We start from the raw sequence: 24,526 nt of genomic DNA on the forward strand, positions 1-24,526 counted from the left end.
CGGGAGGGCAGAGGAGCTACCATGGAACTACCTGAACTGGACGCCGTCTCCGACGACGCCATGGACTCGTTCGTAGAAAAGTTCCGGAGTCAGTCTTACCGTGGCCGCTTCCATGAGGACCAGTGGGAGGAGGTAAGCAGGACTTGGGGCTCCGCACGTTTGTAGGTGCGTTGTGCGGACTCCTGGGGTTCCCGCGCGGCATGGAGGCGGGTCCCTCAGCCCCCGGACCCCTGGCGCTGTCATCAGTTTCAACTTGAGGGTTAAAAGTCGGCCTCGAGATTTTGAGGGTTTTCTTAATCTGCTTGTACATTTAGGAAAATTGGTTTTGGAGTCAGACCTGCGACTCCACCATTTACTGGCTCTAATACTGGGTCAGTTACTTTACTTCTCTGAGCGGTCTCCTGACTCTGTAACATTGCCCTAACTATAGCACCAATCTCGTAGGATTGTGGTGAAGATGAAATGAGATGTGGGTAAAGCTCCAGGAACATCGAGCACTCAATTAATGGTAACTATTACCGCACATGTAAGAATATGATAAACGAAAGAATCTTTACAGATCATTTTCCTACACTCATTTTACAGCTGGGATACTGAGGCTGGGATAGGGAGAGATATAGCCAATCATGATGATTTGCAAATCATGACGAGTAGGAAAACTTTGGTATAGAAACATGGAGTTGGATCTACTCTGTGGAAAATCCTATTTGTATAGTTTGTTCTTGTCTTAACGATCTCTAGGAATTTGAAAAGATCCCCCTATTTATGAAGAAAACGCCATCAGAAATTGATCCCATGGAGAATCCTGACTTGGCTTGCCTCCAGTCAATTATTTTTGATGAGGAGCGATCTCCAGAAGGTATCTTCCATGACTCAAATATTTGTTTTGTGTCGCCATTGGTTTGAGATAAAGAGTGATCAGACAGGTTCTGATTGAAAACAAGTAGTAGTTAGCCTGAGCTAACTTGTTACTATTTATTCAACATATACTTCTTTGGATACCTATTAAATGCTAGCTAGGCATCGGGGCACAGGGATGAAGAAAACTTGCCTCAAAGATCATGCTCCAGTGGATAGCCAGATGGTTCTAAAGAATCAGGATAAACGTGTGTGTGATAAGTGCCAACACAGCTGTGTACTAGGCACTGCTGGAACGCTGAAGGTGGAGAAGTAGGAGTGGGCTCACAGTGGATCAGAAATTTGAGCCGAATCTTAACAATTTTGTAGGCTCTTACTAGGGGAATTTGCATTCCAGGGAATAAAACAACATAAGCAAAAGCAGAAGTATAATTCTCTGCCTTTCTTCAGTAATTAAAAAAAGTTCTTTCTTCAAGAGCTGGGATAAGTATGCTTTTTTCCTTTATGCTTCTTTTTTTGTAAGCACTTAATAGTCTACCTTCATAGGTATTTGGAATTGATTGTCGCATTAAGTACTCATGACTTTGTTTCTCATGTTGATACCCAGTTTTATAGTATTTTTGAGTTTTCCTTCCCTGTTGGTTTTTTTCTCTTTGGTTTATTATGTTTCATTGTTGAATGATTTAGAAACTATTTTTAATGAGCCTTTTAAAAATTAGGAAATAGTGATTATTTCTTCTCTTCTTTGCAGAACAGGCCAAGACCTATAAAGATGAGGGCAATGCTTATTTTAAAGAAAAAGACTATAAAAAAGCTGTGATTTCGTACACTGAAGGCTTAAAGAAGAAATGTGCAGACCCTGATTTGAATGCTGTCCTTTATACCAACCGAGCAGCAGCACAGTACTATCTGGGTAATTTATTCCATTATTTAGTGCTTTCTAAAGAGTTAACATGATAAAAGCCATTATGATGGCTAGTGGAGAGTTTGAGAGTATCAGAGAAAGAGAAGCTACCCCAGACACCTAGGGTAGTTTAATTGAACTCTGATGTTCCAGGTAGACTTGGTGAAAAGGGAAGCCAGATGCATTGTATAATTTTTTAACAATTATTCCCATCCCTTACCATCGTAGATTGTATAATTCTTACTACCTGAACCAAATGAGTGACGTCAAATACCTTAAACACGCATTGGTATGATTGGGATTTTTTAGCCCAAATTCTGCTTGTCTCTCTTAAAAGAGTTTTTTTCCTGGCCTTTTACCCTCTTCTCAAGGATGCTAGTAGGATTAAGGCAGTAGAGGTCTTTGTGTGAGAGAAACTATTAATTTAATGGAGAATTTCTCAAAGTATTCCTTGGGACCCTTGAAGTAAAAAATATTCTTTGGACAAGTAAGTTTGGAAAATGCTGCTTTGTTGGGGATTTGCAATGCACATTAGTATGTTAAGGACTGAGATAACCTACAGCAAAGAACCTTACCCTGTGATTCTCAAGTTTTGTAAGGCCCGCTTTTTAAGTAAGACTTATTAACGTGCAGTACTTTGTCGCAGACATGATTTTGGGAAGCATTGATTATTTGAGTGAGTAATCTTGGTCATATGAGATCCTTGTTTTTTATCACAGATTTTAAGAGGATCTAGAAATGACCGCAGGCATTTCTGAGGAACTGGGAGAGAATGAGCTTTGTAGTCTAGCTAGGATGAGTCTGTTGGGATTCATCACCATTTGAGCAGTTTCTCTCCAACCATAGTCTGCTCCAACTGTTTTCTCATTTAGCCTGTTTCATTATAAAGTTCTAAAAAGTAAGAGTGGTATAGAACTTTAGAGATTATTTGGGCTAACCAACCCCCTTATTTGTGTAAGCCCAGAGAGGGACCCTTTGGTTAGTACCAGAACCTGGACTAGAAACTCAGTCTTCTAACTTCTGGAGGAATGCATTTCCTTCATTCAGCAGACAAACTGAGTTCTTATTCTGTGCCAGGGACTGGCATCATAGAGATGAGTAAGATCTGACCTTTTACTGTGTGCTAAGCACTGCACTGGGAACGAGAGCTACCTAGTTCCTTTCCTTGGGGAACTTAAAGGGGGTCACTTTTAGGGCTAATAAGACCATATGCACTTTGCAAGAAAAAAAAGTGTGTGTGCGTGACACCAGAGGAGCAGATTCTTAATGAGAGCCATTCCTTAAATTATGTGTCACTGGTACGGCTTACTTTCACATTTGTTATCCCCTGTGACCTCATAGCAACTATATAAGGTAGGATAAGTTCTTAGAAGAATATTGTTGGGTCAAAATGTACACAAAGTACATGCAATTTGCTCTCTAGTTTACCCTTAGAGTGCCCTTTTTCAGTATTTTCACCAATACTGGATATTGTCTGTCTTTAATTTTTACCAATTTCATATTAATTTTAATTACTCTAGTCAATCATTTGTGATATTGAGCGTCTTTTCATGTGCTTACCTAGCCATCTAAAGTTCTGTGGGTTGGTTGCCTGATGTCATAAAAATTTCTAAGGCTCTTGATGACCACAGTTATAATTTTTTCTAAAAACAGTTGCTCTGATTTATATTTACCCAACATTGTAGAAGAGTATCATTGTCTCTACACATAAATTTTGGAAACATTCTGACCTCATCAGAACTTCTTTCTTTTACTAAATGGTGTTTTATTAGGCAATTTTCGTTCTGCTCTCAATGATGCGACAGCTGCCAGAAAGTTAAAACCCTGCCACCTCAAAGCAATAATAAGAGGTAAGTCTATAGTATGATTGTCATTAAAGAAAAGTTGGTAGTCACTACACCAAAACTTGAGACATTTTAAGCTTTGAGATTACGGTGCCACGATACTAATGAAGCACCTTATTTTTGTAATATTGATATTAAGTTCCTGGTCCTTATCCACTGCAACATACCATTTTTAAAAGAATTCCCTAGAGAATAATCTAACCCTTTGTGTTTTAAGAATTTGTAGAGGAAGTGAAATTCTTCATTTTAAAGTAAAAAAATAAAATGAAAATAAAGCAGTTTCAAAAGCCACATTCTAATTTTTTTCTAAATTAGCTGATTGAAAGGTGAGATCTTCAAATGCCATGTTAATGTTAATTAAAAGATAAGTTATGGGACCTTTGCTGATAACTCAGATGCAGAGATGTTTCCAGATTATTTTTTCTCTTGTAGTCTGACCTTTGTAATGATAGTGCTTTTATTACTTTTATACTTCACTTCTTTTTTGTTTTGGGACGCTCAAAGGTGCTTTGCAAACTTTATTCCTCACACATTAATCTTCCATGTATCCCCCATGGACCAGCTTAAAATGCTTCATCAAAATTATGCTGCTTTAGATATTTATGATTGTGGGTAGTAAGTAGATCTGTGTCTCTTGGCTGTAGGGAAAGAAAAGAAGGTACTGAGCAAAGATTGGCAAGTAAATTGAATGTAGTCCTGTGGAATTGGCCTCAGGCTAGAACTCTAATCCTCTATTAAAATGTCAGTTTTACCTTACCATGTGACCTTGGCAAGACACCCACTCTGAGTATCAGTTTGTTCATCTCTGGAAAATAAGGTTGGATTCTGTTGACATCTAAGCAGTTCTGGTATTTTGAAATTCTGTGGAAAGCCTAAAGAGGCTGACTGGAGAAAATTAAACACGATTAAAGGAGAGGCAGCTTAAACTGGTAGCCATCAAGAACAATTTTAGGATAGGAAAGACCTAATGTCTTTGGTCTTGCCACTGAATGGCTGAGGCAAATTCTGCTTTCTGACGCCATTTAGAAAAATCATCTGAGATGGGCTTTATTGTCATTTGCAGATGAGGAACCTGAAGGTCGGAGATGTTCAGTCTTTTGCCTAATGCCTGGTGGTAAATGACAGAGCCGTATTTCTAGCCCGTATCTGTCTTGATTCCAGAGCCTGTGCTTTTTGCCACTAAGCTGTAGCCTTCCCTACTTTAAGAGCCCTTAATACTAGGGAGCTCACAGGAGTTTTGACCTGAATGGGTCCTAGTCTCGGGAATGCAATACAAGGACCTTTATCATCCATTTTCCCCTTCAGGGTGCTGGCTGCTAGCTGGTGGAGGTGGGGCTTCCAGCTCAAGGGGGCCTCTTTCCATGCATGTTGTCCATGGATCCTAAGGGTTCTGGGTTCTACAGGTGCGTTGTGCCATCTGGAACTGAAAAACTTTGCCGAGGCTGTGAACTGGTGCGATAAGGGGCTGCAGATTGATGCCAAAGAGAAGAAGCTTCTGGAAATGCGGGTTAAAGCAGACAGACTAAAGGTTGGTGGCAGATTCAGTAGCCAGTTGGCTTTTGTTAATTAGCATTAATGAATTAATTAACATTCCCCAGATTGTGTCTTTTTGGTCATTGTAAACTTTTTCTTCTTTAAAAGCAAAATCCAGAACCAGTTCCTACCCTTGGAACACTGGAGGACACAGAGAAGTAAACAAACAAGTAAATAAATAGTTATAGTGTGATAGAGGCAAGCAAGAATATAAAGTAGTAGTGGTATCTAACTTTGCCTTGGCCAAGAGCAGGGCAGAGATGGGGGTAACAGGGAAGGTTTGCTAGAAGTGATGCTTGCGTCTAATCTTGGGAAGACTGAGCAAGAGTTTACTCGGGTGAGGGTGGGGGTGAGGGGAACATTGCAGACAGGATAAAGCAGAACTGTAACCTTGAGTGAGTTCCTGATACTTCTGAAACTCAGTCCCCTCTTTGAACATAGTAAATATAACATATACCCCAAAGGTTTTTATGAAGATTAAATGAGGGAGGGAGGGAGAGAGAGGAAATTTAGCATATTTCTTAGACGTATAGTAAGGACTAGATAAATTTGTGGCTATTATGATTTGAATAAATAAGAAATGGCATAAGACTGCCATAGGCTGGCTGGGTGTAGGGGCAGTTGGTGGGGCATTTGTCAAAAATGATTAGAGGCACTTATTTAAGATTGCAGCTGCCTGAGGCAGAGGATTAACAGGTGGGGCAAACAACAGGCTTATAGAACATTTAAAAGGAAAAGCTAGGGAATGAAGTTATATAAGGACTTTGTAAGCTCCAACATATTCCTGGGACTCTTAAGTCACATGTGTGCCCAGGGCTATGCATGTGCCCAGGAAAGATCTAAGAAGGCCCTAAATAGTTATCTCTGGCTGATTTGGAGGCTCTGTATAGTCAGGAAGTGAAGGTTAAGGCCGAATTGTAAACTGCTGGGTGAGAGTTGAAGGCATGCCCCGACATGCACCTACAGCCCCTGAGCAGGCGGAATCTGATTTCCAGTGTTGCCACATTATATTCAAAATGTCCATTTTTCAACAAAAAATTATAAGACATGGAAAGAAATAAGAAAGTACGGTCATACACAGGGGAAAAAAATCAATAGGAATTGTCCCTGAGGAAGCCCAGACATGGGACTTAAAAAGACTTTAAACCAGCTGTTTTAAGTATGGTCTAAAAACAAAAGGAAACAATGTCTAAAGAACTAAAAAAACATGAGAATGATGTCTCACCAAATAGACTATCAATAAAGAAAAATTATAAAAAGAACCAAATAAAAATACTGTAGTTGAAAAGTATAATAATTGAAATGAAAAAGTCACTAAGTGGTTCAACAGCAGAACTTTGAAGACAGGTCAGTTGTGATTATCCAGTCTGAGGAACAGAAAGGAAAATGAAGAGAGACTGAGACACCTGTGGGATGCCATCAAGTGTATCATAGGCATAATGGGAATTCCAGGAGAGAAAGGGACAAAAGAATATTTGAAGAAATAATAATTGAAAACTTCCCAGACTTGATGAAAAACAGTAACCTACCCTTCTAAGAAGCTTAACAAACTCCAAGTAGGATATAGTTAAAGAAATCTATACCCAAATACTTCATAATCAAACTGTTGAAAGTTAGAGACAAAGAGGAGAATCTTAAAAGCACCAAGAGAGGAGTGACTGTTCACATATAAGAGATCCTCAATAAAATTAAAAATTTATCAGAAGCCAAAGGGCAATGCAGTGACATTCAAAATGCTGGAAGAAAAAGACTATGAAACAAGAATTCTATATCCAGCAAACCTACCCTTCAAAAATGAAGAAGAGTAAGAAGTAAAACTATTTGCAAATGATATGATCTTGCATATAGAAAATCCCAAGGAATCTACTAAAAGAACTATTTGAACTAATAAAGTAGTTCAGCAAACTGGTAGGATATGTCAGTATACAAAAATCAGTTGTACTTTATAGACTTTTAATAAACATTCCAAATATGAAAATAAAACAATTTCACTTATAGCATCAAGAAGAATAAAATACTTAGGAATAAGTTTAACAAAAGTAGCATTTAACTTATACTCTGAAAATACAAAACACTGTTGAAATAAACTATACCTATACCTAAGTAGGTGGGCGCCATTCCATCTTCATGGATTAGATCTTAGTATTGTTACGATGACAGTATTCCTAAATTGTTGTACAGACTCAATGCATTCTGCATCAAAAGTCCAGCTAGGTTCTTTGCCGAATATTGACAAGCCGATTCTAATATTCATATGGAAATTGAAGGGACCCAGAATAGCCAAAACAATCCCTGAAAAACAAAAATAAAGTTAGAGAACTCACATTTCCCAATTTCAAATCTTACTAGAAAACTACAGTAATCAATACATTGTAGTACCGGCATAAGGATAGGCATGTAAATCAATGTAATAGAATTGAGAGCTCAGAAATAAACCTCACGTTTGTAGACAACTGATTTTCAACAAGAGTACCTAGTTCACTCGGGGGAAGAAGAGTCTTTTCAACAAATGATGCTGGGACAAGTGGATATTCACATGCAAAAGAATGAACTTGGACCTCTGCCTCATACTATACACAAAAATGACCTCAAAATGGATCAGAGACCTGAATGTAAAAGCTAAAACTATAAAACTCTCAGAAGAAAACACTGGCATAAATCTTCATGGCCTTGGATTAGGCATTGGTTTCTTTGATAAGACAAAAAGCTTAAGCAACTAGAGAAAAAAGAAATAAACGACTTTATCAAAAGTAAAAAACTTGTGCTTCAGAGGCCCCATCGAGAAAGTAAAAAGGCAGCCCACAGAATGGGAGAATATAATGGTAAATCATGTATCTGTTAAGGGATTTTATTTAGAATATATAAAGAACTTTTAATATCTCAATAATTAAAAGACAGCCCAATTTTTTAAATGGGCAAAGGATCTGAATAGATATTTCTGTAAAAATGATACACAAATGGCTAACAAGCAAATGAGAGATGCCAAATATCATTAGTCATCAGGGAAACGTAAATCAAAACCACAATGAGATACTATTTCACACCCACTATGCTAGCTGTAATTTTTTTTTTTTTTTCTAAGGAGCCTGGGGAGAAATTGAAACCCTCATATGTTGCTGATGGAAATGTAAAATAATGCAGCCACTATGGAAGACAGTTTGACAATGCCTCAAAAAGTTAACCATAGAATTACCATATAACCTAGCACTTCCACTCCTAGGTATAAAACAAGTATTCAGACAAATACTTGTATGTGAATGTTCATAGCAACACTGTTCTTAAATGGCTAAAAAGTGGAAACAATCTAAATGTCCATCAATTGATGGTAAATAAAATGTGGTGTCTCCACACCATGGAATATTATTCAGCCATAAAAAGGAATGAAGTACTGATACATGTTACAATGTAGATGAACCTCAAAAACACTATGCTAAGGGAAAGAAGCCAGGTATAAAAGGGGTTGGGGGGTTGTGGGGACTGACTGCTAAAAGGGCTTGGGGTTTACTTTTAGGGTATTGAAAAGTCTTGGAACTAGGTAGAGGTGATGATTGCTTGATACGCTGAATGTACTAAATGCCACTGAATTATATATTTTAAAATTTTTAATGGTTAATTTTATATCATGTAAATTTCACCCCAATTTCTAAAAATTAAAAAAAATATATACTAACCGTAAAAGACATAATTATTGATAAATAGGACTTAGTCAAAACTTAAAGAGACATCATTAAGATGAAAAGGCTGGGTGGCTGGTTAGCTCAGCTGGTTAGAGCGCGGTGCTCTTAACAGCAAGGTTGCTAGTTTGATCCCCACATGGGCCATTGTGAGCTGCACCCTCCACAACTAGATTGAAACTAATTGACTTGGAGCTGATGGATCCTGGAAAAACACACTTAAAAAAAATAAAAGTTAAAAAAAAAAAGATGGAAAGACAAGCCATGGAATGGAGAAAATATTTGTAATGTAAATGTCTAATAAAGGATTTTTATCCAGAATACATAAATCAATATGGAAAAAATTTTAAATGTGGCAAAAGAAAGATACTTCTCAAAAGAAGATATACAGTGAGCACATGAAAATTTGCACTGTATCATTAGTCATCAGGAAATGCAAATTAAACCTCAGTGGGATGCCAGTTTACAAGATTGACAATACCAAATATTGGCAAAGATGTGGAGCAGCTGGAACTCTCGTACACAGCCAGTGGGATATAAAAAGGTATGCCCACATTGAAAATCAGTTTGGCAGTTTCACACACCTATCCTATGACCCAGCAATTTCAGTCGTCAGTATACCTAAGAGAAATGGAAACACGTTCATAAGACTTGTATAAGAACGCTTAATTGCCTGTTTTGTTCATAGTAACCCAGAAATAGCCCTTGTGTCTAACAGGAGAATAGATAAGTAAACTGATATATTCATACCATGGAATATTACTTGACAATAAAAAGAAATAAACCTATCAGTGGTGGAATGAGGGGGATTGACTGCAAAAGGCATGAGGGAACTTTTTAGGGGATAAAAATGTTTTCTATCTTGACTGGAGTGTTGAGTACTCTAGTGTATACATTTGTCTAAACTTACCAAACTGTACATTTAAATTCTGTAGATTCTACCTCAACGAAGTTGATTTAAAAGGGAGGGGCAGCAACCTCCCTAGTTCAGGGCTCTTCCGACCTGGTGGTTATTCCCACTTTATGTGGGCTGCCAAGACCTCAAACTTCAGGTGAGGCAGCAGGAAGCCATGTCTATCAACTTGCATCCTGGAAATCAGAGTAAAACCAACATGGGGCAGAGGCCAGGTTATCCTGAATCATTCTGTAATGTGGACCAGACACGGTGTGGTTGGGTGTCTCTCAACTGGGAAGCAGAATTGGACATAGTTTTAGTGGTATCCCTGGGGTGGGGCACTCTTGATAGTGTAATCATACTTGCTAATAGCAGAAAGGATTTTTGCAGCTCTGTTGGCCTATTGGATTGGAGAAGGAATGACCCAGAATTACCAGCCATTGTCTCCCTGAAAGGATACACTCTGGTCACAAGAGAAAAAAGATCTGTGTTAGCCTTTGTGGGCATTTGTGGGGAGGCTGAGGGATGGTTGGTGCTGTATTTTAGAGCAGGGGCAGCAAACTAACCCACAGGCCAAATCCAGCCCCTGGCCTGTTTTTGCATATTCTGTGAACTAAGAATATTTTTCACATTTTTAGTGTATGTGCTGCCGAAGCGAGCACATTTTTCACATTTTTAAAGGGCTATAAACAAAACCTGATAATATATGACAGAGACTATACATGGTCTGCAACGCATAAAATATTTACTCTCTGGCCCTTTACAGAAAGTTTGCTGATCCCGATTAATCCACAATCTTGAGGGTGAGAGCAGGAGCACCTGGTTTGGGTAGATTAGCAGGCAAAGGAGATCTAAATTGCATTTCTGCCAGATTAAGTAGACTGGGGGCACTTTTCTCTCATGGCTTGTATTGTTCAAAGGGCAGGTCCCCTAATAAGTTCTTGCCCTGGGTTTTTCCAGTGTTTTCCTATACTTCCCCCATATAAGAGAAGCTGAAATGCCCCACAGACTCCACTGTCAGTCCCTCTCCCGAGCATGCCCTTTCTCCGTTGCCTGATGGGATCTTCCTGTCTAAATCCCATCCTCAAAGGAGCAGGCACTCCCTCCTCTGTTCCTAGCACTTGGTTCACACTACCAGGGTAGCACATAACAGACCTACTTGTCTGTCCCTCTCAGGAGCGTGTGAGCTCCTTGGGTACAGGAACTAGATTTTTAAGTTTCTGCTGCCACTGGTGCTGGCACCTAGACATGTGCTTTTTACATGCTTATTGAACTGAGTCCGGCCACTGGTGTCCCTTACACAGGATCCTGGGTTGGCTAGACACCAGAGATAGTAATTTAGGAGCAGGCTGGGGTAACAAGAGGAAGCAAGTTCCCTAGAGCTGATGCATCTGAACTTCATTTTCAGCGAACTGAACAGAGAGATATAAGGAAAGCAAAGCTGAAAGAACAGAAGGAGCGGAATGAGAATAAGGCTTTACTCCAGGCCATCAAGGTGAGTTCTCAAACCTTAGGCCCTGTGGTCTTCCTGAATCCACTAATCCTGAAGCCTCTTGAGAACCTTTCTTAGGATGCTTTACCTGAATGAATTGGCTCACTTTCCCTCTGCCCTGGTGCAGCAGTGTGGTGAAGGGGGTGTGGAGTCACACCCCGAGTTCAGTCAGCTCTCCCATTGTGTATACGTGTTGGTCTCAGGTTACCTATACGGAATAGATGCTTTGGCTTAAGCATTATTCAGTCTTCACAGTAGCTTGCTGAGGTAGGTCTTCTTGCTCCTGTTTTGCTAGATGATGATGTCATCTCAGGGAGATGAAGAGACCTCACACAGCCAGTGTGTGTCAGAGCCAGGTCCTTGCTCTTGGCCATTGTGTTCTACTGCCTCCTGAGAAAGTGAATTCTTAGGATGCTCCTCTGATAATAACAACAAGTTCTATCTCCCTTGCCCTGTCTTCCTGCATTTTAAATGGATGTAGTATGATCCAAACCCTGCTTTTACCTGGCTGTCCAGCAAGACACCTGAGCCTTGACTTGTTTGGCCTTGGTCTTCACAGTAACACTTCACAGAATGTGGGTAGGTTCTTGGTCTCATTCTTTGGTGAGTTAAATTGAGCACTCATTTAAATGACTTGTTGACTTTGAGAACTTCACACTACTGAGATGCTTTCCACTAGTCCTTCCCCACACCAAGCAATCTGTTAACACATACTAACAAATTAAACAGAATGGAATAGTCCAGATTCTCCATCTAATGGTCATTCACAGTAAGGGATTTGGTCCTTTTCTAAAATGTAGAATATGGGAATGCCCCGACATTTGCACACAGACCTTATTTAGGTTCTCTCCTTTAATCTGTCTGCATCTCAGACTTCACTCTGCAGAAGAATTACTCTCAACAGTAGTGTACACAAAGCCATACATACTGTATTTTACCAATGGTTTAAAACAGGAGTCAGCAAACCGCAGCCCTGCCTGTTTGTGTGTTACCTATGGCTATTTTCACACTGCAGTGGCTGAGTTGAGCAGTTAACTTCAACAGAGACCATTTGACCCACAAAGCCTAAACTATGTCTTATCTTACCCTTTAAGGGAAAGTTTGCCAACCCCTGATTTAGGAGATATCTTCAAAGGTAATTTTGATTGCATATAATTTTCCCCTTTGTGCTAGCCTTGGGAATTTCCACACACATATATAAGAGGTGACTCTACTATTCAGACCTTTGCTTTATCCTTATTTCCATGAGACAGTCAAGGTTAAGTCAGTGTGCAGTATTTTTAGTATTCTATGTCCTGGCTAAACTGAAGCATTGGCCATTTTTGTACATGCCACACTCTTGATCTTTTCTGTGCCTTTGCACATGCCGTTCCTTGGGGTAGAATGCCCTTCCACTATCCCCCACCCCAAACTTCTCTGCTTTTCAAAGTCTTGGTTCAAGACTTTGTTCAGTCAACAAAGTCTTGGTTCAGTCAACTCGTCTCCAGACTGAATTAATGTATGGTCTGCAGTTCCACAGCTCCACTTCTTACTGTATATTACACTTATTTCCATAGCTGTCTCCCCACTAGACCATGAGCAGAGTCTTGCGGGCAGGAACCTTCTCTGACACGGAGTCCCGCACATGGTCGATGCCCAGGCAAGGGGAGTCAAACAAGTGATGCTTACTATGTGCTAGGCCTCAGGGATAATGCAGAGGAATCGTGTAGAGCTGGCCCTCGGAGCTTGCAGTGTTGTGGTTTCCCTGTTTTAGTGAAATGGGTTTGCATCCTTCCACACGATAAGGTTTTGTACGTTTCTGTCTTTACCCCAGGCTAGGAATATCAGGCTAGTCTCTGAAGCTGCCGGTGAGGAGGAAGATTCAGCCTCAGAAGGTCTAGGCGAACTTCTCCTGGATGGGCTCAGTTCTGAGAACCCCTGTGGAGCCAGGCTGAGTGTCGATGACCAGGGCAGACTGAGCTGGCCTGTACTCTTTCTGTACCCGGAGTATGCCCAGTCGGACTTCATTGCTACTTTTCATGAGGACTCCAGGTACTCACTTGTCCAAGAGCCTCTGCTTTTGCTTGCATGCTCTTTCCCTGCTGTGTCTGCAGGAAGGACAGGTGGATTTTGTTGAGGAAGGAGGAGAATAGTATAGAGGGTTTCCGTCTGGTTTGGCATAATCTCTATCCTGTAGCTGCTTTCTCCCTTTACTAACTAGCTTTGTAATGATAGATAGTCTCACCATTGTACTGAGCAGGCTAGTAAGTGTAACACTGAAGTACAGAATTTGTCAAGCACTGGTACGTATCCGGTGAGATAGGAAATCATTGTAGGTAGTACGTGCGTAGTAATTAAAGTGTATATTAGAAAAAATATAACTAGCAGTTTTAACATGTGATTTCATAGGGTTAATGCTTAGAATGTGGCTAAATGTAAGGAAGGTTGTTAAGCCTGAGGCAGTTTAAAGAAAATTACTGTGTTTAATAGGACAAGTGATACACGTACACATTTTGGGCACTGTTGTCAAAATGGCTTAAGCCTACTTTTGATGTGATATATTCTGGTATCTCTGTGATTTGGTGTCCGGGGACTGTGATGTGGGAAAGTAGATCATGAGTTATTGATACCCAGAAAGTACATGTTATATCCTTAGGTTTGTTGATCATCTAATGGTGATGTTTGTTGAAACGCCCTCTTGGGATTTAGAGCGAAAATACTGCCCTGATAATTTAGAGGTAAGAGAAATTTTATTTTGTTCCTCTGTGGGATTTTTGGAGGGGAGGAGGTTCACTGCCCTTAAAAAAATTTGTGGTAAAATATGTAGAATATAAAATTTACCATCTTAGCTATTTTAAGTGCATAGTTCAGCAGCATTACGTATATTCACATTGTTACGCAACCCTCACCACTATCCACCTCCAACTTTAGGTACCTCATGTGAGTGGAGTAATATTTGTCCTTTTGTGTCTGGCTTACTTCACTTAGAATAATGTTGTCATCCATGTGATAGCATGTGTCAGAATTTCCTTCCTTTTTAAGGCTGAATAATCCATTGTTGGGATTTTTAAAAAACATAACCACAAGTTACATTTCAAAGAATTTGTCTTCTAATCATTTTCAGAATAAGATGTCCCATTACCCCTGAATACTTTAGTGTCTGTTTCCCACAAACAAGGACAGTTTCCTTCATAATCCCAATCAACCATCAAAATCAGGGAATTAACTTTGATCCACTAGTGCCACCTAATCCTCAGACTGTTCAGTTTTTACAAATGTTCTTTATAGCAAACAGATCTGGATCCCACATTGTATTGTATTTAGTGGCCATGTCCCTTTAGTTTCCTTCAGGTTATGGAAGAGTTTCTCAGTCTTCCTCAATTTTCTTGATCTTAACACTTTTGAAGATTATAAACCAGGTTATTTTGTGTCAAGTCCCTCAGTGTGGGTTTATCTGGGTTTAATTGTGACTAGATCTGGATTATGCGTATTTGACCGGAATGTCACAGGAGTGATGCTGTGTCTCGTTGCATCCTGTTAGGTGCACATGGTTTCAATTTGTCCCATTACTGGTGACATTCACTTTGATCACCTGTTTGAGGTGGGGGGTCTGACAGGCTTCTCTACTGTGAAGTTACTCTTTTCCCCTTTGTAATTAGTATTTTATAATGAGGTATTTTGAAATGATGTAACTATGAGGTGTGAACAAAAGATATAGTGAATGTTTAAATAAAAATAATTATTACAGTGAAAGACACATTGCCATTAATCCCCCTCAGAATACTCCCCTTCGCTTCCAACACACTTATCCCATCGTTCTTACCACTTTCTGAAGCAGTTCTCGAAGTCCTCTTTCGTGAGTGTCTTTACTTCATCCTCTATTATAACAACACTCCATGTCACACACTTCTGGTGCAGCAATTTCTGTCAAATACAAACATTACGGTGAGTCCTCATCCACCTTATTCACCGAATCTGTCACCATGAGACTTCGGGCTCTTCCCCAAAGTCAAGATGACCATGAAAGGAAAACGCTTTGAATCAATTCAGGACATCGAGGCAGCCATGACAGTGCAACTAAAGACACTCACGAAAGAGGACTTCCAGAACTGCTTCAGAAAGTGGCAAGAACAAAGGCATAAGTGTTTGAAGCAAGGGGAGTACTTGGGGGGAATTAATGCCAATGTGTTTTTTACTGAGATAACATTTTTAAAATTTAAACATTCACTGTATTTTGTGATCACACCTCGTATCCCATTGTTTATCAAACCTTTAGCATAATCGTTTGTTTGTATCAGTGGATTTATGGTTTCCTATTTTTTGTCATAATCTATTACTATTATACTCAAATTGTCTCAGATTTGACCAGTGGGAATCCCTTCAAATTGTTTATGTCCTTTTCACTTGTTTCAATTTTTAAGCACTTCCTTCCACTCTGGTACAAGATGTTCTAGGTCCAAATTGTGCTTTTCTTGTCCCAGCTCTAGAATCAGCCATTTTTCTCAAGGAGCCCCGGTTCTTTTTAGTGGAAAATGGTATTTAGAAGCCAAGATCTGTGCAATAGGTGTACTCACAAGTATGGGGGCAGTGGGAGGGGTGCACTGCTCCAGTGCCGTGTGTGTGTGTGTGTGTGTGTGTGTGTGTGTGTGTGTGTGTGTGTGTGAGAGAGAGAGAGAGAGAGAGAGAGAGAGAGAGAGAGAGAGAGAGAGAAAACATGAGGTTTCACTTCTATCTTCAGTCTGATCCAACACCACAGGACCTCTTTTCTTCCTTTCTATATAATAGTGACTTCTATTCTTAATACATTAATTCATTTGGTCAGTCTCTCTGTATTTAATCCCCTTCCTGTCACCACTACTGCCCCCTCTCCCATGTGGAAACTTCTTCACCCTACTGGGACTCTTGACTTCCCACATCAGGCTGCTGCTGACTCAGCCTGGGTGCCCCTCTCATCCTGCGCACACTGACACCCCACACTGCTCAACCACCCTGCATGAACCCTCCTCATCCTGCTTGGGTTCCCACTCCCCACAGCAGGCCTCCCCCGCCATGCATGGTTGCCTTCGTCACATTGGTTGGGCCCTGACTCCCCATATTGGCTACGCCCACTTATGGACATCCTCCTCACCCCGTGTGGGCTCTGACACCCCACCCTGGACAGCTGTCTTACAAAGAAGTCCGTACCCTGCTTAGGCTGGCCGGCCCCCAGCAAGGACCCCTCCTCCCGTGGCCGGGCTCTGACACCCTCACCCCCGCAGCCCTCCTGTGCAGATGTCTTCCTTACCCTGCCTGGGTTTCGACACCTCCACAGGGCCATTCTCTGTGTGGACATCCTCCTTCTCCTGCTCTCGGCCCCCGTGGCTTGCTTCCTCCACGCCTCAAGGTTCTAGGACTGAATTGTTGGGATGGGAAGGCTCACAGGCCTGCTGGGCTTTAGTCTTGGCTTCTCTGTTTACTGGCTGGGTTACGTTGGTGAGTTATTTTCCTCCTTTGAGCCTTGGTTCTGCCTTTGGAAAATGGAGCCAATAATACCTTTCTTAGTGTCATGGAAGAGGACTGAGTGCTTTATACTTCACAGCTCCGTAAAGGAGCCGTTCAGTGAATAACAGCCACATCTCTAACTTTTCCCTAGACTTGGCCTCGACATGCCTGGTGCTGGATCTGACTCCTGCTCCTCTGTTAATCTTGCAGGTCTACTTTGAGGACGAGGACAGGGCAGAGCTGTACCAGGTGCCTCCCGAGAGCACCCTCCTGCACGTGCTGCAGCACCCCAGGTGAGTCACTTCATGGGGCTGAGCAGGCCAGGGAAGATGCTCGGGTACCGTCGTAGGGATACAGTCAGGTTCTCATTCCACTGCCGAGTCCCTGGTACTCCCTCCCTTCTGCCCTGACACGCAGCCATGGAGACTGGCCCAGCCATTGGCCAAACAGGCGATAAGGTGATGACTCAGCCCATTGCTCTATAGCCATGACACCCTCAGACTGGGAGAAGTGAATGGGGCTGGACTGAGGGAGAAGCTGCCTGGCTTTTGTACCGGAAGACAGTCGCGATGGCCCTCCTATTGCCAATTGTGCCTTGTCCTCTGATATTGTTCTATGGAAAGAGCACTGGCTCTTGAAATCAGACACCATCATTTACTGGCTGTGAGACCCTAAGCACACACTGCCTCTCTGGGGTGGTTTCCTCATTTCTAGAATGGGAATAATAACTCTTGCCTGCATATTTCTCAGGAATTTGAGAGCTGATAAGAGAGTAGGAGTCACAGTACTTCTGTAAACTATAAAGGGTGGCTTTGCTTGTTAACTGTGTTTCCCCGAAAATAAGACCTAGCCGGACAATCAGCTCTAATGTATCTTTTGGAACAAAAATTAATGTGACCTGGTCTTATTTTACTATAATATAAGACCGGGTCTTATATTAATTTTTGCTCCAAAAGACATATTAGAGCTGATTGTCCGGCTAGGTCTTATTTTCAGGGAAACAGGGTAGTAACAGTGGCAGCTGGTTGGATTTGGCAATTGTCCCTTTCTTCCGCTTTGAGGTGTTCCTGGACTATAAAGGAATGTCCTCAGTTGATGTATAAGTTGACTCTTGGACTACTTTCCCCTAAGCTTGAAGCTGGAGAGCTAGGTTAGGCCATGTGGTAAGGCCTTGAATGACCGGCCTAAGGAGTGTGACCGTTACCCTGATGGTGGGTAGAGCCCCAAAGGGTGTTTGTTTCGTTGGAATTTACACAATAACGGACAGATTGAAGTGCACTGTTCGACGGGTGAGGCCTGAAGTAGGGGATGGATTGGAGAGAAACTTAGGACGCAGACTGGACGGGAATTGGCGGTGTGGTAACCGACTCGGTAGGGGTGTCCAGCTGGTCTGATGTCCGCTTCGGGTAGGCAGGCAGGGGGTGACGATTTCTTCAAATGATCGAGAACTTCTCTTGGCAGTGATTTTTCTGGCCCCCAATCTCCTTACTGTTTTGTAGACAAATTTTTAGCTGTTCATTTTCCCAGCTGTTAGCAAATTACCTAGATTCTGTAAAGGCCCAAGGTCTACTGTCCCCCATCTCTAAAAACAAAATGGGGGAGAAATCTAAATAACTGATTTGTGGAGAAAAAACAATTGTAATGCTTCTCAGAAAATGTAAATGCTGTTGGAAATGATTACTTTTTAAATGAATGGCATAGGAAAGAGGCTACTAACCAGAACAGGTTTCTGGCAGCTTCAGAGCCTGGACTGGACTGGGTGGAGCCAAGATACAGGCCTCTGTCCAGATCCAAGCACGTTGGGTCACATGCTAACACCCTTTGATCTGGAAGGCCATCTCTCCCACCTGCCTCACTCCATTTGCTTTCTGCCCCACAAGAGCATAAACGCTCTGGTGACCTGCACCATCTGACTCTTTGCTCCCCGATCACTACCCCTTTTCCAAATTAAATCGCGCTCACATGGCATCTTCTAGGACGCCTTTCCTGGTTCCCTTTCCCCACAGAGGGGATTAGGCCCCTTGCGCTAATGTTGTACTTCACAAATACTTCTACCATTGTGCCTTGCTGTCAAGAATTGATTATTTATCTCCCTATTCCCAGGGCTTGAGAGCAGGGACAATAGTTTTTGCTTGTTTTTTAATCTCTGTTTTCAGCACAGGGCTTGGCTCACCCTGGGCAGTCACTGTTGAATGAATGAAAGCATGTTCTTGTTTTCTGTCATATTTCACCACAGACATACAGTGATGCTAGATGAAGGGCCCAGAGGTTCTGGCTAGGTTATAAGGGGGTGGGGGTCATGCTCATTTGCCAGATTAATAAACAACCAACCAAATAAATGTGCTAAACCTGCATTTTAATGTTGACTGACATACGGAGTTTCACCTTGAATGTTGTTGGGAAGGTCCATGGACAGTTAAGATTGCAATTCAGTTAACCTCTCTTTTGTTGTGTTCACTGCAGGTACTTTGTAAAAGCTCTGACACCAGCATTTTTGGTCTGTGTAGGATCCTCTCCTTTTTGCAGACATTATCTCCAGGGGAGGAAGGTACACCAGGTAAAGTGACCGAGCCAGGCTGTGAGAGCCAGGCCCGCTGGATCTCCTTCCTCATCCTCCTGTCTGGAATCCAGCATACCTGAATCACCTGGACATACTCCTAGAATCCAACACTTTCTGTCACCTTGAGACAGTCCTTGCTCACATGGTGGTGGGAGGGGCTGCTGACTCCGTGAACTGCACCCTTTCTGGTCAAAGTGCTGAGCCCCAGATGGTTTTCACTTTCCTCTGTTGATAGAAAACTCTGTGCCTTGGTCATGACATCCTTGGACTCACTGTGAGCTATGTTAACCACTCGCCTCCATCTCAGAGGGACCATCTGTTGCAGTTACCATAGCAACTGACCCAAGGAACTCACTGGACTGACTCAGGATCCAGGGACATAGTTCTAAACCGTTATGGATTTAGACGCCTTAGAGAAGCTACCCCTCAAATTGCACATATATACAAACCATGCATGTAATTTTAAGGCATTAAAGCTGAGCAACTCCGGCCTCCTGTTATTTTATGAGCACAGAGGGTTGCTCTGTGGGGATGCTGTAGAAGCCTTGCAGTGCGATGGGGCCAGGAAAGCTGGGTCCTGACTCTGCATCTATAAAGACCTACGATCTGGGATCCTCCAGAACCCCTAGAAAGTTTGCCAGTTTTCCTGATCTCTGCAGTAGGGAGGACTGTGACACACTTGGACAGCGGATTCTACATTCCTCTCCATTTTCACATTTTAGTTTTGTGCCTTTTGTACTGGAAAATCTTTTTGCATGTTGAATCATTGTCATAGGTTGTGTTTTTGTCTGCAGCTGTTTGCTTCCTCCTTCCTAGAAGGTTTTAGACATCCTTACCTATAGCCATGTGACTTCCTGTAGTGCCCACCCTATCCCCCCAGGGAGGAGTGTACTTCTCTGAAGAGCCATTGCATGATAGCCTCATGCTCTTTTCCCTTCGCCATGAGAACCTGTTTCCCAGATTGGCGCTGTGCCTTCAGCCTGGGTCAGAATGGTGAGACATGTGGAGCAGAGGTGCAGCAGCTGGCCTGCAGCCACTGATTGTAACGTGAATGAGAAAATGTTTGTTGTAATAATAAGCACTAAGGTTTGGGGGTTGTTAGTAACTATAGCAAAGCTAATATGTCATTAAACTGAAACCAGCTGTTGTCCTTCAGATGGGCTAATGTGGGGTTTTGTGCTGTGTGCTTCCTTGTCTTTGAAGGGCAATTTGTTGTGGAATATTGACAAAGCACCAAGCAGCTTTCCTTCTAGGTACAGGTGCCTGTCTGTGGCTGTGGCCGGGAAGCTGAAGTCAAGCCTCCTAAGCCTAACTGAGGCCACACCGAGGCCGTTCTCCCTCACTCCCCAGCTAGAGACTCCCGCTTGGCTTTCTGTAAGAACTCAGCACTTTGTGTGAGACGCCTGACACTGAGTTAGCAATGACCCTAGCAGGCATGGCAGGGTTCCCTGTAGCAGTCACTTCCAGCCACCTCTCTCTTGGGCCAAAGCAGGTTCCAGTGTGCCGCCTTACTGATGACCCTGCCCTCTTCTCGACACTGGGATGAGGTGCCATGAGAGCAGGTTGGACATTCAGTAGTACGCACCTGCCAAGGCTCACCATGCGACCTTCACCCCCATCGCCCAGCCCAGGTCATCGGCCAGCTTCTGCTCTCCCTTCAGTCCCTGCACCTCCCTCCAGCTGGGTGGGGGCAGAGGTGGGAAGCGGAGAAATGGGACTTAGAATGGCAGACTCTTAGATCTGAGGTGGGACCCCGGGGGCTGCTGACCTGCTGGGACTAAGGGACTGTACTCGGAGCCTGCTTCATCTGTAAAATGATTCACTGTAACCACCTCGTAGGCATGTCCAGGGCACTTCTGTGCGGGTGCCACGGGCAGGGTGCCTGGTACCTAATTATTCAGTAACCAGCTCCTAAGCAGATTTATCCAGGCGCACGCTATGCAGAGTGGCAGCACTAGACCAGTGGTTCTCAACCAGAGCCAATTTTGCACCCTTGGGAACTTGCCAACATCTAGAGACATTTTCGGTTGTCACAACTTGGTGGGATGCTACTGGCATCTAGTGGGCTGAGACCAAGGATGCTATTAAACCTCCTACAGTGCACAGGACAGTGCCCCCAAACAATGAATTATGTGGCCCAAACTGTCAATACTGAGTTTGAGAAATGCTGCCCCAAACCTCCCAGGTGAGCTCAGTGGGCAGTGGACAGACGGGGATTCGTCTGAGAGCCCAGGCCTGACGCATTAAGCTCAGTGCGTGTGAGTGTGCTAATGAATGGATGGATGAAGGAACTAGTGAATGAAAATAAAAATAAACCCGAGTCCTGTTCCACAGCCCAACTTGCACACACACACGCATCAGCAGTGGCGTTCCTGGGCCCAAGCCCAATGTGGCCGCCTTACACCTCCTCCAGGAAGGCTCCTGGCCTCCCAGCCCACAGGATCTGCCTCCAGGGGGTGGGGAAAGGGCCCTGAGTGCTCCCTGTCCTCAGGGGGAGGCCAGCACAGCAGGGCTCAGTGAGGGACTGACGGCCCAAGAGGCAGATGAGTTCCAGGTGGGGCACGTGGGCTTGGCCATAACCTTGTGCCTCTCAAACCACCTGTCCATGCCTGAGACTCAAGTAGAACCAGAGTCAGAGCTCCCACAAGGACTCAACACTCCCCCACCTCATTTAACAGATGGGGAAACTGAGGCCCAGAGAAGGAGGGGCAAGGGCAAGGCACCAGCATCCTCGGCATCCCTGACTCAAGGCAGAGCCCCTCCCACCACCTGGGGACTCCCTCCCTACAGGACCGGCGTGTGGCCCTTCCCAGGGCTGGAGTCAGGGATGGAGGTAGATCACCTGACTTCTGTCTGGTTACCTCGACTTGGGGCGGCAGCTGGAGAATTGGATGGGGTGGTCCCTTAAGCGACCCCTGAAACCCTGCTTGCTGATAGTGCACAAGGGCAGGCAGGGAACTGAGATTATGATGGCGATCAACACCATTCTGGCACTGCCAACCGTGTACTGCAATTCTCTGATTTCATTCTAACACCCCCCTTTCAGGTCTAGGATCCCACTATTATAAACAAGGAGATGGGGACGTGCAGGCTCACCACTGGTGAGTGGTCAGAGCCAGGGTCTGAGTCCAAGCATCGCACTCCAGAGCCCACCTGCCTCCTCTTGTGTTCCTTTCATTCTGTTTGCTTTACAAACATTTAACCAGCACCAACCAAGGGGATCAAGGACCCTCTGCCTTGAAGTGCATCACACAGCCTCTGCCTTCCAGGTCATGCTGGTGAGTGGATGTCATAAATCTAACCCTGGGCTGGAAACTGCTCCAATGAAGAGAAATACACAAGCAAGGCTGTCCATGCCCCTATTGAGTCCCTGGTGGTTCCCCATTCCCTCATCAATACTTAGTGTGGCATCCAAGGCCCTGCAGGGTCTGGCCTCTCACCACCTCTGCAGCTTCCTCCCTCTCCTGCCTTCTTAGCCCAGCCATCCTGGACATGTTTCAGCTACGGGGCAGGAGGGTGCAGTGGCTCAGAGTATGGGCTCTGGAGCCAGGCTGCCTGCTTTCCAAATCCAGCCCCACAACTCTAGCTGTATGGCCTTAGGCACTGTGCCTGTTTCCTCATCAACATGAGCATGACAATATCACCTACCTCATGCAGATGCTGTGAGGATTAAATGAATTATGTGAAGCCCACATAACAGAGCTTGCCTCATACTGAGTGTTCAGTCCGACACATTTTTTTATTCTTCAATCCTGCCATGCTCTTCCTTTGGGCCTTTGCATAGTCTGTTCCCTCTGCCTGGTACATTCTTACTCCCATTGGTCACCTTGCTCCATGCCCAGGTGTTTCTCCCTTTATTGAACACCTAGTCTTCAATCAGGCCTAGTTGCCTCCTCCAGGAAGCCCTCCTGGCCCCTTATACCACATGTCCCATGGTCCCTGCACTATCAATACACTTCACCACACTGCATTGTACTTGTCTGTTTACCGGATGATTCCTCCCACTGCTCTGTAAATTGAGTCAGGGACCCTGAACTATTCACTTTTGTACTGCTAGGACCTAGCATAGCACCTACTTAACACATAGTAGGTGCACAATAAATAATTACTGACTGATGACACGGAGGAAGGAGTGATGAATTCTGAATAGAACAGGGGTGGAAGCCACCATACAGGATAGATGTGGGCCATGAAGTTGAAGAAGGAATTGCAGTGGAGTAAGTGGGAGGGCCTTCAAGCAAAGGCAAGGAGCCTTGAGAAGGCGCATTCCAGGGGTAGTGCGTATACTGGGCTGCCTCAGTAGTGACAGCTGCCACTCATGGAGCACTTAGGATATGCCAGACAGCGTTCCAGATGCTATGTGGACTGGCTCAATCCTCCCAACACCTCAAGGAGGCAAGTAGTTTTATTTTACTGATATGTGTGGCACAGAGGGGGTAGGTAACTTGCCCAAAGTCAGCTAGTTAGTGAAAAGTAGAGCCAGAACTTGATTTCAGGACTCCCTTAAACCCTTCAAGAGATATTAACAAGACTGGGCCCCTGCCTTCAAGGAGTTGGCAATACATCCAGCAGCCCTTGCCTGCTCACTCCAAGTTTATGGTCAAGCCTTGCCATTCTGTGTCATGCAATGTCCCCAGCATGGGTAGAAGAATCCAGTCTGCAGAAACCCCTGCCAGAGCCCACAGCCGAATCTCCACAGCACCCAACACGTACCTATGGGGCTCCTGTCAGCCCACGAGCTTTCTGGGTGAGCTTGAGCAGTGAGTTCTACCCTTGTAAATGGGGCATCCTCAGTTACCATGAACTGGTAAATGGCTCCTCCTGTCCTGGCCCTACAGTTTTAATTAGCCAAGGGCCATTAAGCGTTCACCATGGAAGCTTATTAGCAGGCTTGAGAGCAGCTGGTTTAACAGGAGGGGATAACATGCCTGCACCAAGGTGGTGTCTGAATGTGGGGAGCCTAAAGGTGCCACCCCCTTATGCTGGCCCACATGTACCATCCACCCACTTACTGCAAAGGGCTAACTGGCCTCGGGGTGGCCGGATGGCTCTGTTGGTTAGAGCGTGAGCTCTGAACAACAGGGTTGCCGGTTTGATTCCCACATGGGACGGTGGGCTGCGCCCCCTGCAACTAAAGATTGAAAACAGCACCTGGACTTGGAGCTGAGCTGCGTCCTCCACAACTAGATTGAAGACAACGAGCTGCCACTGAGCTTCCGGAGGGGCAGCCGGATGGCTCAACTAGTTAGAGTGTGAGCTCTGAACAACAGGGTTGCTGGTTTGATCCCTATGTGGGACGGTGGGCT

General features: G+C 43.7%; 2 protein-coding genes across 9 annotated transcripts in view; one reads left to right on the top strand and one right to left on the bottom strand.

Moving 5' to 3' along the window:
- TTC4 (tetratricopeptide repeat domain 4) lies at positions 1-20,375 on the top strand. 2 transcript variants are annotated; one of them, XM_019742862.3, is made up of 10 exons: positions 1-132; positions 742-859; positions 1,610-1,771; positions 3,535-3,612; positions 5,010-5,134; positions 11,117-11,203; positions 13,014-13,231; positions 13,836-13,917; positions 16,871-16,953; positions 19,124-20,375. In XM_019742862.3, exons 1-10 carry the CDS (start codon positions 22-24, stop codon positions 19,224-19,226), a joined length of 1,167 nt encoding a protein of 388 aa, XP_019598421.2. In that variant the 5' UTR covers positions 1-21; the 3' UTR covers positions 19,227-20,375. The 2 variants fall into 2 exon arrangements, with proteins under 2 accessions (XP_019598421.2, XP_019598422.2); XM_019742863.3 differs by lacking the exons at positions 13,014-13,231; positions 13,836-13,917.
- Positions 130-24,526, bottom strand: part of PARS2 (prolyl-tRNA synthetase 2, mitochondrial) — a 33,045-nt gene continuing 8,648 nt past the window's right edge. The window contains exons 2-5 of one of the 7 annotated variants that reach the window (XR_012497230.2): positions 16,464-16,686; positions 15,003-15,103; positions 9,724-9,902; positions 7,076-7,431 (exon numbers count right to left, since the gene is read on the bottom strand). The gene's annotated coding sequence lies outside the window, so the exon portion shown is untranslated. Of the gene's footprint in view, positions 299-7,075; positions 7,432-9,723; positions 9,903-15,002; positions 15,104-16,463; positions 16,687-24,526 lie in introns of those variants that run through there. The other 6 variants (XR_012497231.2, XR_002138254.3, XR_002138253.3 and 3 more) reach the window with 6 other exon arrangements.

This window comes from Rhinolophus sinicus, chromosome 14 (assembly GCF_057876585.1).
Source record: "Rhinolophus sinicus isolate RSI-liver-muscle chromosome 14, RSI-T2T, whole genome shotgun sequence".
NCBI lineage: Eukaryota > Metazoa > Chordata > Mammalia > Chiroptera > Rhinolophidae > Rhinolophus > Rhinolophus sinicus.

What these genes read in the sequence shown, in the direction of transcription:
- TTC4 (XM_019742862.3), top strand. Translation starts at nt 22, where the DNA reads ATGGAACTACCTGAACTGGACGCCGTCTCCGACGACGCCATGGACTCG. An exon ending in CTTTACTCCAGGCCATCAAG is followed by an intron (nt 11,204 to 13,013) that starts GTGAGTTCTCAA and finishes TCTTTACCCCAG; the next exon opens with GCTAGGAATATCAGGCTAGT. An exon ending in CACGTGCTGCAGCACCCCAG is followed by an intron (nt 16,954 to 19,123) that starts GTGAGTCACTTC and finishes TGTTCACTGCAG; the next exon opens with GTACTTTGTAAAAGCTCTGA.